Source organism: Camponotus vicinus, unplaced genomic scaffold (assembly GCF_025532165.1).
Source record: "Camponotus vicinus isolate PSW18456_S1 unplaced genomic scaffold, iyCamVici1.0 SCAF_10, whole genome shotgun sequence".
NCBI classification, from domain to species: Eukaryota; Metazoa; Arthropoda; class Insecta; order Hymenoptera; family Formicidae; genus Camponotus; species Camponotus vicinus.
The window spans coordinates 9,915,041-9,932,961 of record NW_028141946.1 but is presented as its reverse complement, the minus strand read 5'-3'; the positions used below and the strand labels follow the sequence as shown (position 1 = coordinate 9,932,961).

Sequence of the window (17,921 nt, the reverse complement as noted above, 5' to 3'; positions counted from 1 at the left end):
ACTTAAGAAAGAATTAATTGCTTATCCCATTTTACGTTTATATAAAACGTAAAGTTTTATATAAACGTAAAATGGGATAAGCAATTAATTCTTTCTTAAGTAACTGAAAAGATAGGGATGTATGTGGGAGGAGATCGGACGTGTCTTTACGCCCATTTGATCAACGAGCGACAGAATCCATCCGTGGCAACGGCATTGACGCATATCCTGTGGAGAAAGCATTCACACACTTTTCAGCCTAACGAATAATTGCTAGAAAACAATATTCGCAGACTAGAAAAATATGTAAGGCGCAAGTGGCTGGATCGGGAATCGAACCAGAGTCTTTCGCTTTCCGGGCAACTGCTCTAGACCACTGAGCTATCCAGACCTCACACCTAATGCTGCTTTTTAACACAGTGATATGCGACTCCAGAGCGATGTTGGTATCTCACTCGATGGATGCAATGCCGATTGGAGGATCCCTGAAAGGTCGCTCGCTGACCAAATAAGTGCCGGTGGAAATATTCGCGTTTTAAAATATAATTATTATTTTATAGTATTTATTATAATTGATTTTAAAATATAATTAAAATATAATTATTACTTTTATATATTCGATAATTATAAATTATTCCATCATTGATATTCTTCATATTCAATTTTTCATTTATTGTAATTTAGAAATTTTACTACGCACTTACATCGACACGCTATGATATCGCGGATGGCACGCTCAAGCTATTATGCGACTTTCGTTACACACGTTAACGCGTTGAGACTCTATCGCTGAATGAGCCCTCGAGTCCTCGCGCTTCCTCCTATTATACCCTTGATCTCTGGTGCTCGCCCCACCAGTCGGCCGACCAACTACGGCGACGCTCCCGCCGCGACGCCTCCGGTCAATCGCGTCACTTCTCATGCTGACATCCGCGCATTCACGCCGCTCTCAGACATATAATCTTAACGTGTCCTTTTCCATTCTTATACATATGTCATTCGGATGTTGGGTCTTTCTCCTATGTAATTCAACCATGGTTATACTTGCATCGTACAATCTTCGCGCTTCTGACACAAACTAAAAATTCCTTGCTCCCAGTAATTAGATTACATTCATAGACTGCGGGCAAAAAGTATCGTACATAAACCGCAAACATAAGATTAAAAATATAAAACCTGCTGTCATAAAACGTAAACTTAAAATATTATAATAAACTCGCGTATAACTATGATATATACATATATAGACTAAAAGATATTTTAATCAAATAATGCTACTGTAACTTTAATGCTAAATCACAAAAACTATAACAACTGATTATCCGGGTAACGATATTACGGTCTTGCAAAAGTAATTGAACGCTAGTATCGCACGCAGCAACAAATTGAATCGTTCGTTGGAGAAACCGCGGTCCATTCGATAAAAGCGTCCGTCCGACAGACCATTTTACCGTTTTACCATTTTTACCATTTGGTATACAGTCATGCACGCGAGACGTTTGTAATTCAACAGTTCCGCGATCTGACCCGCGCGTTCTATTGTCTCTCGTTTATCGATCAACCGTCCGCCCGTCCTATCTCATAATGAACGTCTGCTTTTTCTATTGCTTTACGTTTGTAACGCCACCCTGTTTGCAAACCAATAGTTACTCGGATCCTTAAATTAATTTCTTAAAACTAATATTGGTTAACTCTATTTATTTACAGTCGACCGCGCTCCCTCCGTCTAAAGCTCTCTCGCGGCGCTGGTCTCGGCTCTGCTACGTCGTCTGACAGGCCCTCGCCCGTACCTGTGGCTGTCGGTCGCAATAACAGGTATGGAGGAGGCAGAGGGAGATTCTAGCTAAGGTGCAGGGGGAAGTGAAGGAGAGGATTCAAAGGGCAAGGTAGATGGGGAAGCAGGAGGAAGAGATTGTTCCAGGGAAGTCGGGGTAGGAGATCGGGGGGCCGGAGGAAACGACGGGACGGGACCAGGAGCAGATATAAAGGGGAAGGAAGAAGAATGCCCTGGGGAGGAGATAAGGAAGTAGTTCGGTATAGGGACTGGGGGAGAGTGGGTAGGAGAGTGTGTGATGCCGTTTTAAATCGTTAACGCCTGAGTCGGGAGCCGTGTTATCTATGGGACCGTTATCGTTAGGGTTCCCTAATGTCGGAGCCAACTGTTTCCTTAACCGCTTGTTCCGACGATACCGCCTGTGCTTAACGACTGATCGCGACTTATAACGCGCCACTAATAAAAATAAATATTCGCGGTTTAAATATGGGGATGGATGATTAACTATGACTGACTAGTCTTATTCTTATTATGTTGAGAGACGATCCTTAGAGATTGCTCCTCAGGTTTATCGGAGTAAATGAAGAAGAATAATTGCGGATCCCAATACAACAATCCAAAGCGAATAAAATATTCACGGATCGCTATACAACAATCCAGAGCAGATGAAGGAAAAGATTTTGCGGATCCCAGTACAACAATCCAAAGTGAATAAGATATTCACGGATCGCTATACAACAATCCAGAGCAGATAAAGAAAAAGTATTTGCGAATCCCAGTACAATAATCCAAAATGAATAAAATATTCACAGATCGCTATACAACAATCCAGAGCAGATGAAGAAAAGTATTTGCGGAGCTCGGTGGGATAATCCAAAACAAATAAAGGAGAATATAGAGGGGAATGAATTATAAGGGGGGGAGAGTGTTAGGATATTATTATTGATGGTTTGGAATTGTTGTGAGGTTTTAGGACGTCGATATTATTATTATTATTTTGTACATTCTTATTACATTAGGGATATGTGAACTAATATTTTTCAAACATCTAAGGATCGCTTCACAAGTGACAATCAACGGACGCAAGAAATAAAAGAGAGATTAGACTTTCTACTTATGGCGAGCGTTGAAGTGCAAAGTTAAAGAAATCAGAACGGAGCTTGAACCTCGGTTGCATAGATGGCTGGTTCCGCAGTTGCAGAATGGATGGTTCGGTTGATCCAGAGTGTAGCACTTCACTTACTTGCACTTCGCGTGTTCAATGAATTGATTAGTGCGAGAGAAGTACGAAACTTAAAATGATGTGCGGAAAAAGAAATTTTCGTTGATAACAGACTGACGAACTTTTCGTTTTTACGACGGAACTGTTGAGAAAAACTATGTCTGCGCGACTTCAGCTCGCGAGTTTTTGTGTATAGCTCCTCCTCCTGGATAGTAGGATTCCTTCTTGACGAATAGGGTAGTTTTTGATTACTTCCTTCTTAGGGATAAGGAGGTTTTCTTTTGGGAGGAAAGGCGGTTCTTAAGATTTTTAATTGGTTGAGCCCTTCGGCTTGAGACTTAGCTCTATCCAGCGGAGAGCGGAGAGTGGAGAGTTAATTGACAAATTTATGACTCGCGAGAATTTCCTCGCGCTTCGGCTAGCACTTAAGGGTGGCCTGTCAAAGTCCGAGAAATTGTTTATTTTCCCTTTTTTTGATAGCTTGCCTAGGGTACTGCAGGGCCTTTTGTTTCAATAGAAGGGTTTCCGATTTCCTAGCTCCACATGTGGAGTACTAACTCGTAAGATTTTTCATGACGGCTCCGATTGCGATCTTTGTTTAGAAATTCTAAGTTTTGACGACTGGCCATCCTTAGCTCTAGTTTTTCTTATTTATTTATTGCTTCAAATCTCTTGGTTTCAGATATCTGCTACAAGAATTATGTTACGTCCAAGGGACTTCACGATTCTTTTCTTTCCCATGACCGGTGCACACGTGCACGATTCTAAAAAAATTGTTAATGTCAAACAAATTGGAATAGGATTCTCAGTAAGTGCTCCAAAAACAGCCAGATGTTAGCGGGCTATAAAATCATAAGAATTAGCATCCGGTCACAGTCAAGGCGCCAGCCAGTCATCGAAATTGATATTTTCCTATCACTTAGAACTTCATAAAATCTCAAGAGGCTATAAAAAATAAAAGAAACTATCATGAAAACGCGAGTGACCGGATGTCGCGACGCGACACATGAACCTATTTTAATTTCAAGGGGGTAATAAAAGTCATCTCTTGTCTTTAGCAGATGCACTCTGCACTTAGAAAGACATAAATTACTGTCACTTCCGATATTGAGAATCCTAGGCCTCCCCGTTTCGGAAGACGCTCTCCTATTCGCGAACGAATGTAATAAAATTCTGATTTGTTACATTTGTTCTAAATGCCCATAAGAAGGGGCAAGGAAGAGACGATGGAAATCTAACGAGAGTTTCTATTCGTTAACTTCTCCAGCTCCTCACCCTAGGAGAGGGTAATCCAAAAACGATATATAAGCGCGAACTTGAACGAATCACAATCAATCAGTCAGTCAATATCAGTCAGTCTTTTTCGGAAACCTCACACTCAGTATTTTTCGGGAAACCTCACGGTCACCTCACAATCATCATTATCAGATAACTCTTATAGAATTTTCAGGATAGTTTACTAGATGTTATTGATCAATCACAGTCATTCTTCTGAAAAATATATGGTTACATTCTTCAAAAGGGGCCCCCGGGGGTCGAGGGTTATGCGGGACTCCCGGTCGTACCAAGTGTCGGTCCGCCGGTTTACCCGCTAAAACCTCAGGAGTGGCCTTCCGCGCGTCTGGAGGGGCAGGCGGGGACCTGGAACTGGCGGATGCAATACATCGGCATCCCCGGCTGTGGATCCCCTCCGCGCATATGACCCGGCGGTCTTGGACTAACCGCCGGGTCTCTTTCCCAGGGGAGGGCATTGCCCTCCCCCTCCTTCCTAACTGTGGGCGGACAGGGCCACGCCGTCCGCCCCCCTTCCTCGTGGACCCACTTGATCACCTCGGGCCCCCGCCCTCGGTGACCGGGTCCAGAGGGAATCGTACTGGGGCCGTCCGCAGACGACCCCGTGCGTTCCTGGGCGGGGGTTCTCAGTTCCCCCTTATTCTCTAGCTCCGCCCTAAATTGGGCTAGAGGGAGCGTTTAACGCTCCCTCTCCTCTCTCAGTGCCGAGCATTTGACATTGTGAGGAGGGGGAAGGGGTAGTACCTCCTCCCACCTCCTCGCCATCCCATCTATTACTTTACGGCGCTCGCGGGTAGAGGAAGACTATGGAGGAGGCGTTAACGTGCCTCCCCCCGTGTCTCAGCTCCCCTGTATAGGGGGGAATACAACCCCCCTCGCGAGCGCCCTCACTCTTTGGCTCCTCCTGACTGGAGGAGCCGAAGAGGATGGGGGGTGCTGGTGCATCCCCGCCGTTCTCCGGCTCTTTCTCCTTGGTGCTGCTCGCCGCGGTCGCCGCCGCCACCCCCCCACTGGTGCTGGTGATGCAGCTATTTCTTGACGGCGGATACGTTCCGCCGTCTCTTTTTGCAGCATCACCTCCTCGCAGAAGGTGACGACGGCCCTCCAAGCCTCCTCACTGCCGGCCATTTTGGTCACCAGGACCGGCAGTGAGAGGTCCTCCCCGACTACCCCCCTAAGTGCACGGCGCTGCACGCTCCACGCCTCGCAATCTGCGAAGGTATGCTGCGCCGTGTCGCAGAGGATGGGGCAATGGTGGCACGCTGTGGTGAGTTCGCGGTTTATTTGACGCAGGTACTTTCCAAAACAACCATGTCCTGTCAGTACGCGGGTCGCTTGTCGCGTGTCGCGGGTCGCGGGTCGCGGATTCGTCGCGGGAGGCGCGGAGGGGGCATGGACCCCCGCGAGGATCGTATAAATACAGAGAGACGATCGATATTGAAATCAATAATCGCTCGATTGTTAGAAGAAGAGTTAAGAGAACATGGCAAGTTATACGATTGAAGAATATTACGACATGATAATGTCACTCGGTGCATCCGACGGGCAGCATTACGTTGCTGCAAGACGATACGCCGAATTATACCCAAATCGGGCGAGACATCCAATGCCTGATGTTATACTCGGAGCAGCCCAAAGATTATTCGAAACGGGCAATGTTCTCCCGAATAAACACGACGTTGGAAGAAACCGAACCTCAAGAAATTTGCGGAATACCGAAGAAGTGGTTCGTGCTGTCGAGCAAGAGCCTGAGACAAGTATTCGGACTATTGCTCGAGAGCACAATCTCTCATATTCAACGGTACAGAGGATATACGAGAAGAAAAGTTGCACGATTATCATTATACCCGCGTGCAACATTTAAGACCAGAAGATTATCCTCTGAGAAGAATATTCTGCGAAAATTTTCTCAGGAGCGTGGATAGAGATCCTAGATTCCCTTCTCGTATAATATTTAGCGATGAATCGCTATTTACACAAGAAGGAATATTTAATCCACATAACATGCATTTGTGGAGCGAAGAAAATCCCAGAGCTACACGAGTCAGAAATTTTCAGACTCGTTGGAAGCTCAATATCTGGACTGGAATTATGGGAACAGAAATACTGGGCCCAGTTATCCTCCCGGATATTTTAACCAGCGGAGCATATCTGGAATTATTGGAGAATAAATTACCAGATGTCCTAGAAGAAGTGCCGCTTTTGGAAAGAGAAGAAATTATATTTCAACTAGACGGTGCTGGTCCACACAATGCCAGGATTGTGACAACTTTTCTAAACAACAAGTTTCCTGGACGTTGGATGGGCCGATATGGTCCGATACGTTGGCCTGCAAGATCCCCGGATTTAAATCCATTGAATTTTTTTCTTTGGGGATACTGCAAAGAAACGATCTACAAAACGCTCCCTGAAGATGTAGAAGATTTAGAAACAAGATTGCGATATTCCATATGGTCCATAGAAAAAGACGTAATGGAAAATATTCAACAAAATTTATTGAAACGCATGAGAGCTTGCGTTAGAATGTATGGGGGCCACTTCGAACATTTATTATAAATGTTCAAAAACAATCCGCTCTTTTAAGAGCGACCAATTTTTTAATGTATGGAGTATCTTATTTTGCAATTAAAAACACAAGAAAAAGAGAGAATAAAACGCGATTAATTAATATTTTTTCATTTATCTATTTCATCTATTTATTTTTAACTATTTATTATCAATGACCGATTTTCGATCATTGATAATAAATAGTTAAAAATAAATAGGTGAAATAGATAAATAAATAAATAAATAGATAAAATAGTTAAATAAATATTTAATATTAATATTTTATATGATAATAGTAAAAGTAATAAATATTTTAAAAACACTTATTTAATCTAATTAATTTTTAAATAGATATCATACGATGTATGGATATCACACTCATGATAATAATAATATTAATATGTTAAATGTTTATTATGTTTACCGCATTCTTCAATCGAACACATGATCGCGTTCGATAGCGCCAGTAGTACCTTAATCTACCGCAACCTGCCATGACAAAAAACTGCTTGCAGTCGCCGAGTAATTATCGTCGCATTGTCGCGTCGTCGCGTCGTGTAATAACGTGTCCGCGCGTGTTTCTTTCATCGAGTGATTTTTAATCGCCAACAGTTATTATTCGACAGTGATTAATAGTGATTAGTGATAGTCATTAGTAAATTTCTCGTCTCATCGAGTGAGTAAATAAATGTGATTACGTTAAAGTTTATAAAAGAATACAGTTCATGAAAGAAGAAAAACTTTCAGTTAATAATTTAGTGTGGATTTCTTGTCTTTTGCAACGTGATATCTACGTTAAATTTGAGAACGTACGATCTATCGGAAAATTCATTTCTCCTTCAAGCAATTACAGCAATACATCAAAAGTCATCGAACAAGTAATAATAACTATTTTTTGACGTTATGTGAAAACAGATCTCGGGAAGTCAGAGGGACAGTGTGTCAAAGGAAATTCGTGAAAAGAGAGGGGTTTTTAGTAGGGAGTACCGAGTTGGTAATTCGACTTGGTACTCGAGTCCCACATAACTCACTGGATCGACCGGTGGATATGCATAAAATGCATTTTCCCCTCTCTCGTAAAAAAAAAAAAGAAAAAATTACAGGCGAGTGAGCGAATGAAAGAGAGAGAGAGAGAGAGAGAGAGAGAGAGAGAGAGAGAGACAGACAGACAGACAGACAGCAGACAGAGAGAGAATGTATGTGTTCGGATGTGTGTCTGTATGCGTATAGCGACCAGCTGATCGCAGCAGGCGCCCCGCATAAGCACCCGCGTCTGACGGTGAATCGCGCCAACCTTGCCTGCCTCTTGTATCCGACCAATCGTACGTTAACTACTTCCTTTAATAATTCAAAAACTAAGCTTCGGACGAAATTTTGCCAAAGGAAAAATCGTCTTAGAATTGATTCAAGAATGTGTCATTACCAGAACAATGGGGTTATTTTGAATCACCCTGTATATATATATGTATATATATATATATATATATATATATATATATACACGGTGAGTCATTTTAATCTATAATCCCAATTATCTCGTTGGCAAAGCATGACAGAGAAAAAATTTTCCCACAAAAGTTGTTTGTTTCTTTGGGGGCCATAAGATGGCACCATTGGTTTGACCTTGAAGAGTCATTTGAAGGTCACGTGAAGGTCACCTTCAATTTCTTAAATGGAACCTACATTTTCTCATTACATATTCTTGTAGCTTATCTCGAGAGCTTTCCAAAACACTATAAATAAGTATTTTTCCCTCAAGTACTTATTGAGTTATGAGGCTTGAAATAATTTCTTAATTTCACATAAACCGTAAAATATCTTGTAAAATATTCATTTTTCGATTATCTTACCTTAATACTTTTATGTACAAAATGATGAGAGGAATCAATTGGTGTAAAGAAAACACATAGTTGTTTTGAAGAAAAAATATGTAATTTGCAATTGACAATTCCATATTTTTTCTTAAAAACAACTATGTGTTTTCTTTACACCAATTAATTCCTCTCATTATTTTGTACATAAAAGTATTAAGGTAAGATAATCGAAAAATGAATATTTTACAAGATATTTTACGGTTTATGTAAAATTAAGAAATTATTTCAAGCCTCATAACTCAATAAGTACTTGAGAGAAAAATACTTAATTATAGTGTTTTGGAAAGCTCTCGAGATAAGCTACAAGAATATGTAATGAGAAAATGTAGGTTCCATTTAAGAAATTGAAGGTGACCTTCACGTGACCTTCAAATGACTCTTCAAGGTCAAACCAATGGTGCCATCTTATGGCCCCCAAAGAAACAAACAACTTTTGTGGGAAAATTTTTTCTCTGTCATGCTTTGCCAACGAGATAATTGGGATTATAGATTAAAATGACTCACCGTGTATATATACAGGGTGTCGCAGACCACCCGTATCAGCCGAATATCTCAAAAACTGAGCGCGGCAGACAAAAATATTTCAGACAAAAGTTGTAAGGTTTCAAGTAACGCATTACACGGCGATATCAGTATGACCTTGAAGAGTGTTGTCAAGGTCACGTAAAGGTCACCTTAAATTCTGTAAATGGAATCCCCAATTTTTTATTGCATATTCTTGTAGCTTATCTCGAGATCTTTCCAAAACACTATAATAAAGTATTTCTTCATTGAGTACTTTTCGAGTTATGAGGCTTGAAATAATTTCTTAATTTTACATAAACCATAAAATATCTAGTAAAATATTCATTTCTCGATTAATTTACCTTAATACTTTTATGTACAAAATAATGAGAGGAATCAATTGGTGTAAAGAAAAAACATAGTTGTTTTTAAGAAAAAATATGTAATTTGCAATTAACAATTCCATATTTTTTCTTAAAAACAACTTTGTTTTCTTTACACCAATTGATTACTCTCATTATTTTGTATATAAAAGTATTAAGGTAAGATAATCGAGAAATGAATATTTTACTAGATATTTTATGGTTTATGTAAAATTAAGAAATTATTTCAAGCCTCATAACTCGAAAAGTACCCAATGAAGAAATACTTCATTATAGTGTTTTGGAAAGCTCTCGAGATAAGCTACAATAATAAGTAATAAAAAATAGGGGGTTCCATTTACAGAATTCAAGGTGACCTTTACGTGACCTTGACAACACTCTTCAAGGTCATACTGATATCGCCATGTAATGCGTTACTTGAAACCTTACAACTTTCGTCTGAAATATTTTTGTCTGCCGCGCTCAGTTTTTGAGATATTCGGCTGATACGGGTGGTCTGCGACACCCTGTATAATGTGATCGATGTAATTTGGAATCGAGATTAGCTGGATAGGTACTTCCCAAGCTACCTCATGTCTATATATTGAAATAAAAAAATTAAAAAAAATAAAAGCGGGCCATGACACCTCTCAGTCTTCTTTCTGGATGCACTCTTAGCCATCATATATACTTACTTTTTTATTACTATTCCATACCGTTGTTTCTTTTTCTATCGGGACGCATCCTCAGGCTTCTCTCTGATATAAGCCTATAGATGCCAATTCATGTAGCGAAAAAATCACCGCGAATAGAGGTCACGTAGTCATTCACAGTTCGCTGTGGAGTAAACGCTGTTCCCTGAATTTTTTCAGCTATTAGCGAGTGTTCCCTGATAGCGGCAAAATGAAGCTGAGAAAGTTACAACATGTAGGTTGCGCTGTCGCTCGTTTGCACGCTCGCAAGTAGGAAGGATACGCACAATTATGAAAGCGTATGATCTATGTACAGAGTTTATTACACGCTACTATTTACAAGGTTTTCGTTTTGGTCCTGAAAAGTACCGTTTGTACAACCGTTCCCGGTAGGTTAGATGAGGGGCCGCTTTGGTGGTCTTTAGAGTCCCTAGGCTGTTATTATTAGGATCCTTGATTTCTTCGGTCAATTCCGTCTGTGTGGCCGTAGTCTTTGTCGTTGCCTCCCAATCAGAGGCTGATTGGGTGCTTTGCTCTGAGGTGGCGCTGCTGACTTGAGTCCCCCTATGGACTCGGCCTAAGGAGTCCGTCTGTGTATTTCTTGTTACCCCTGGCCGAGGCGAAAGTAGCAGTGGTGATAATGCCTCAGGGACAGACCACGATCCTGTGGACTTCCGTTCGGACCTTTGACTGTGGTGGACATGTTACTTGTAGTGCTCAATTATTCTAGTCATAAAGTATTCTTTAACAACCTCCCCCGCATCTCAGGGAGTGCTTTTGTTTCGCTATTGTGTGGACTCAGTACATTGCGAATTGTTTTTACCCTTGTAAAATATTTTCACCCTTGGTGACTCGGCTTCTTCATACTAGCCGTAACTAATTTTTGCGCATAATAGCACCACGTTATCCTCGGCCATCTTGATCGGCCGACCGCGTGGCATCGGTCGGCGAGTGTACGGTCTGTAATCTTTCTATCATGTCCATTCAAGGCCCCATAAATACTTCTATTAATAATCCTTCTTCTTCATATCAATGTGACAAAGATGATATTATTTTACGCTCTGCTTCTGACTTGACTGAGCCTAGCGACGAGGACAGACTCGATTTAATAGCTCATTCCCTCCCTCCCTTCTCTCCGTCTACCGGCTCTGTCGTAGAGATTGAGATGGAGGCTAGCTCTAATGAAACCACGTCTATTTTTCAGTCAACAATCGTGCAATCGGATTCCCTCGTCGCGGACCCGTCGTGGACATTGATCTTCGAGCGTGCTCCTTGGGAGCGGAATCGAGACCTAATAAAAGGAAAAAGGATCAAAGTACTGCCTCGTCTGTGAGTAAACGTCAGGTTCCTGGGTGAAAAGGATAGTTATTCATTACAAGGTAAGGCTAATTATGCCTCATCTTCTTCTGGTTCCACCGCTGTTTCTGCGGGCTCTTAGGATCTCCCCCCTTCGTGCGAGAATACATATGATGTTAGTTCTTCTGATCCCTTCGATGTCATTGTTCACAAAGATAATAATAATTCTTCTTCCTTTCCTATCGACCCCCTTGCGGTCGGTCGCCTCCTTTACGCAACCAATAAAAACGATATTCTTGAATTAAAGAAGATTAGGTTCTCAAAAATCAATATTCGATTCAAAACTAGAGAGGCAGCCAACAGATTAATTTCCAATCAAACTCTAATAGAAAAAAGATATCATGTGTATATTCCGTTATATCGCACAGAAAGGGTATTATTCGCGGTGTTCCACTCAATCTTTCTGATGGGGAGATCCTGAGGGGCCTTGACTCCAGAGTTACGGTGCTCTCTGTGCAGAGGTTGGGCAGACGGAAGGGGGGCACTCTGCCTTCTTTCTCTTCTACACAGTCTAATGTAAATATTAATGTAAATAATAGTTATAATTTGACTCCCTCTCGAACCATACTGGTTACATTTAGAGGTCAGGCCCTTCCGGAATGCATATATTTGTATATGTTGAGGTATCCTGTTCTCCCTTTTGTCTCGAAAATCTCATTATGTTTCTCTTATTTTCGTTTTGAACACATTGGTGCTCAATGTAAGAGCCATGCTCGCTGTTTGGATTGTGATGGCAGTAGGCACGGTGACGATGAGACCTGTCTCAAGAAGGACTGTGCCCCTGTTATAAATTGTGGAGGACCACACAGAGCTTCCAATTTTGCATGCCCTAAATATATACTTCAAAGAAGGATAAGGGAATTCTCTGCACATGAGAATGTCCCCCTCTCTGAGGCCGCATCTCGCATTCGTGGTCAAGTGACTGCCCCACAGGGGAGCCTCTCCTTGCAATATAGCAAAGAATTTCCTGGACTTCCAAACTCTTCCTTGACTTCTCGGGAACGTTTTGCCCCTCTCCCCTCTCAGCTCTACTCTCGGGTGCTGGGCTCCTTTCCTCCCGAGAAGGATGACTCTTCGACATGTAGGTTCGTGCCTCCGCCCTCGTCTTCCTGCTCCTCCGACTTTTTAAACTCTGGCTAAAACTTCTTCTGATTTTAAACGAAAATTTTTTAAATCAAAGACCAAACCACACGACTATAATAATAATGAACCCTCTTACCCGCCCTCTCGATCAATGACATTGGGGTCCTCTTCGAGAGTTGGCTCTTCTTCTCTGGGTCCTCCCCCCCTCTTCTGTACTCTAATGGCAGGACCCCCTCTGCCTCTGGCAATGGGGTGGTCCTTGATGCGAGGTTTGATCTTCCACCTCTTTTCTCGCTAATCCAGCGTTTTCTCGGCCTTGAGCCGTCGCAGTTGGATGTGCCCTTGCAACTAATTTGTATTCTTGTTGAAAAACTTGAGCCTATACTCAAGATGCTGAACCTCCATGACATGGTGGGCGGCTTTGCCAATCAGTTTTCCGTGACGCCTGATGTCAGACTCTCTTCCCATGGCCCTTCCCAGGATGTCTGATCCGGTTTCCTCCAATCGACTGGCCCCTTCATCCTTGGCCATCCTTCAGTGGAATTGCCGCACTATTTCGAGTAAATTTGGGGTGGCCTCGGTCCTTTTTGAAAAATACGATGTGCTGGCTTTCTCTGAGACATGATTAACTGCTAGTTCTCGTTTCTTTCTCCATAATTTTATCACTTTTCGCAAGGACTCCTCATCTCGATTTGAAGGAGGTCTTATTTTGGCGGTTCATTCTTCTTTATCTTATTCTTATATTAATAATACCATCTCCTTTGAAGGCAGACTCGACAGTAGGCTATTTCTATTCATTTTAATAACTATGACTTGACTATTATTTCTATTTATAGACATCCTAAAGGCTCCCTCTCCTTAGACGAATATAATTCCCTTTTTACATTCTGTCTCTCTTTTACAAATGTCATTTTAGTTGGTGACTTTAATGCTCACCATTGTGAATGGGGCAGCGAACGTTCGGACAATGAGGGTGAGCTTTTGCTCTCTTCAGCTATTAAAGCCTCCTTCACTTGTATTAATAATGGCTCTCTAACCTTTCTAACACGCCCTGGCCAGAGGTCCTCGGCGATTGATCTCACCTTTATTTTTCCATCTATCGGTCTTTGTGAATAGATGACTCTTGACGACACCTTCCTCAGCGATCACTACCTTATAGCAACTCTTTTCAACCGCACTCCTCCGAGGAAGAGCTTCTTTTCTCATAAAATCAGACATTCTAAATTACTTGACGAACAATTTATTAAAAACTTCCTCTCCTCGTTGGTCTCGCTAGAGGAATCTCTGAAGGCTCCTTCGTTAAATCCTAACCAAAAATATTTCTGTTTCACAGAGCATCTTGTTCAACAATGGCCTCCCAATTCCGAGAAGCCTCGTCCGCCGGGGCGGCCCCCGGGGGGAGGTAGATTCTCCCCGCCAGCCCCCTGGTGGAGCGGAGCCTGCCAGGAGGCGGTGGACGCTAGACGTGGACTTCTTTCCACTCTCAAAAAATATCCCACCTTTTCAAATTATCTCGCTTTCAAAAAGCAGGAAGCGATAACCAGAAGAATGGGAACAGAAAAGCGAAGAGGCTGGAGGGAATTTTGCTTCAATCTTAACCCGAGCACTCCCATCTCCCATCTTTGGCAATTTATTAAACGATTTAGATCCCGTCATTTTGAGGATCCTATTGCTCCCCCCACCTCTAATCACCATCCCTCAAATTCTATTCAAAGTTCCATTAATTCTCTCTGTCCGCCATCCGTTTTTCACCGCGTTTTTTCATTTATTGATGATTTTCCTAAAGACTATTCGTGCAAAACATTCGATTACCCTTTCTCCATTCAAGAATTAACCTCGGTTATTCGTAATCTAAAAACTTGTACTTCTCCCGGCTTTGACTGGATAGATAACAAAATGCTTTCTCTCCTACCGGACGAATATCTTTTCATACTACTCAATGTACTTAATAATATCTTTGATTCTGATTTTTTCCCGAACACTTGGCGACATTCCTTAGTATTCCTCATCCCTAAGTCATTCCCTGGTAAACTTCGTCCTATTTCCTTAACCTCCTGTCTCCTTAAGATGCTCGAAAGACTTATTTTGTACCGCCTGGGTTGGTGGGTGGAATCATCCGTTATTCTCCTTTCTTTCCAGTTCGGCTTTCGCAAGAGAACCTCATGCCTTGATAATCTAAGCATATTAACCACTGAAATCCATCACGGATTTACTACTAGACAATCGACGGTCTGCTTATTTCTTGACATTCAGGGAGCATTCGATAATATAATCCCCTCTATTTTGACTTCTCAGCTCATTGACTTAGGCCTTCCGCCTAAACTATGTTGGTTTGCCTATCAATTGACGTGTCTCAGAGAGTTGCAATTCGTTGTTATCGTATGGAGACCTGACGGAGACGCTTTATTTTCATAAGGGCGTTCCTCAGGGATCGATTTTGAGCTCGCTGCTTTTTAATCTTTACTTGTCTAAATGTGACTCCTTTCTGTCTGGTGGCTGCCGTATGGTTCAATTCGCGGACGACATCGCTCTTTATAAGCGGTCTCCAGATCTTGAGCCCTCCCTGTTATCGCTTGAACGGACCGCGGGCACTCTTTCGGCCTTTCTTTTTAGTAGGGGCCTGGTGGTTTCTCCCCCCAAATCGGCCCTCATGATATTTAGGAAAAAAAAGATCAATCCCATGAATTTCACCATTCTCTTGGACATTAATATTAATCCCGTGCCTTCTTGCAGGTTTTTGGGCATTCTCCTGGAGTCCCATCTCACTGGCCAACTTCACGCTAAATATATTATTAACAAATGTGAGAAGCTGGCTAATATTATAAAATTTCTCAGGGGAGTATGGTGAGGTTCCAATCCTAAAACACTGTTAAACATATACAAGGCCATGAGCAGGGGAACCTCGGACTACGCCTCTTTCCTCTTCCCATTCCATAATAAGAGCCTCACGGAGAGCTTTGAGCGTGTGTCGCGTAGGGCTTTGAGGTACTGCATTGGCCTTAGGCGCTCCATACCATGCAACGTTGTATATGCGGAGTCCTGCGTTGGTCCGGCCCGCTTTAGATCGGATCTTTTAGCTCATAAATTTATATTCAAATCCAGTGCCGGTCCTGGGTACTTGGCCGCCCGTGTGCAAACCCACTTTTCGCCGCCCCGTTAAAATTAAATTTTGGTAAAATACAAAAATACTCGTACTTCATATAGGATAGGATAAACAAATAATTTCACTTATAAAATATGTGTTATGTATTTTATTTTAATAATTATCTATAAAGAAAATAACAAAAACACAAATAATCTTTATATCTTTTAAAATATTCTAAAATTAAATAACAAAATAAATGTACCTACGTTTTCAAAATAACCCTTCTGGTTTTTAGAGATGCGAATTCGTCTATCATTTCTGACAAGTCTATACTTTCTGATATTTCATGTTCAATAAAAATAAGTGCAAGACTACTTAGTCTTTCCTGGGACATCGTAGTATTATTTTGAGTTTTGAGAAACTTCTCTCGCCAGACGCAACGGAAACTGGCAGTGTTAAAAAAATTCTCAGAGCAATAGTAAAATTTGGAAAACAAGGTATTAAATCAACATCTACGATCTTTTGTAAAATATGAAGGGGATTGGTCGATAACGATGCGTCAGGGAAAATTTCCCGGTACGACAATATTTCATTATATAACTGAATACCATCTAAATCCCTTTTTAACACATTATTTTCATTTGACTGGAATTTTACATCCAGATCCATACATGATTTCATTAAGGCGTCATTATCCATTCCTTTAAAACCATATAAAAAGCTAAACAGAGACTCACATTCATTTACTAATTCAAACCTTTGATCAAGAGAATTGCTTATGTGAAATGGTAAAATTATCTAAAATGGTAAAATAAAAATGGTGGCTTATCTAAAATGGTAAAATAAAAATATATTTTAAAGTGCTGTTTAGGATCTGCAACCGAATCAGCTTTGCTTTCGTAGAAAAATTGACGTGGCCTTTTTATATAGCGAATTATAGGAAATTTTAGTTGTACGTTAATTTTCTCAGCTTCTGTAACGGCATTACTAATGAACATATTGAAACATTCATCGTTTCTTTTTTTAATAATGTAAATTTGGAGATTTTTTAAAGCATGAACACATTCGGCTAAGCTTATTTTTGGGTTTTGAAGCATTTTACTAACAATATCTATCTTTGAAAGCAAATCGTGCTAAATAATTATAGAACATATAAATTTGAAAGAAGATATCTTTTGTGCCAGTGAATGAGCCATATTTTTTGTTTTTACGTCTCGGATAGGATCATTCGTTAATTCAGTTAAACTGTCAATGATGTTCTTCAGATTAAGGCGTAATGGTCTTATAGCTTTAATTCTGCTTTCCCATCTTGTCTCACTAAGACTTTTGAGTGTTAAATTTGTAATGTGTTTCTTCAAAATATTCCATCGATATGTGGAAGCAGAAAAAAGTTCTATACTTCCTGAATAATTTCAAAAAAATCAAATATTTCCCCGTTACTGTTTGCCACATCATTTACGACCAAATTCAAAGTATGAGCATTACAAGGAACAAAGAGTGCTCTTGGATTGATGTCTAAAATGCGCTTTTGCAGGCCAATATTTTTACCTCGCATATTGGATCCATTGTCGTAACCTTGTCCCCTAATATTTTGAACATTCAACTCATAATTTGACAATTTTTCTAATAGGAAGTTATACAATCCTTCACCAGTAGTATTCGTGACGGGATAAAAATCCCCCAAAAAATCACGTATGTCAACTTGTTTATCTGAAGTATTTATATTTACACACCTTACAATAAATATAATTTGTTCTGTATGACTTACATCTGGTGTACAGTCAAGTATAATAGAAAAATATTTAGAAGATTGCACAACCTGCATTATTTCTTTTTTAACACCTGCAGCTAATAATTGTATTATTTCGTTTTGGAAATGTTTTCCTAAGTAATGTGGCATATGAGTTTTAAGTTCACTTGACTTTTTAACATTATTTAAGTGATCTAACATAACAGGATCGAATTTAGCAATCATCTCAACAGCCTTTAAAAAATTACCATTGTTCCATTCATATACCCAGTGAGAAGGCTAATGTCAATTCGATGTCAAAACGACGTCAATGTCCTCGATATCATGTCAACGGCTGCTTTACATCTAACAGAGATCGAAATTGTCGACTTTTCGATATATAATGGAAATGATAAATTAT

At 40.8% G+C, this 17,921-nt stretch overlaps 1 protein-coding gene across 1 annotated transcript in view; it reads right to left on the bottom strand.

Annotated features, from left to right (window-relative positions):
- Nucleotides 1-727: 727 nt before the first annotated feature.
- The window catches only part of LOC145960329 (uncharacterized), a 30,489-nt gene continuing 13,295 nt past the window's right edge, over nucleotides 728-17,921 (bottom strand). The window contains exon 3 of the mRNA XM_083079708.1: nucleotides 728-998. Coding sequence (XP_082935834.1) covers nucleotides 964-998 — 35 coding nt within the window. The 3' untranslated portion in view covers nucleotides 728-963. The remainder of the gene's footprint in view (nucleotides 999-17,921) is intronic.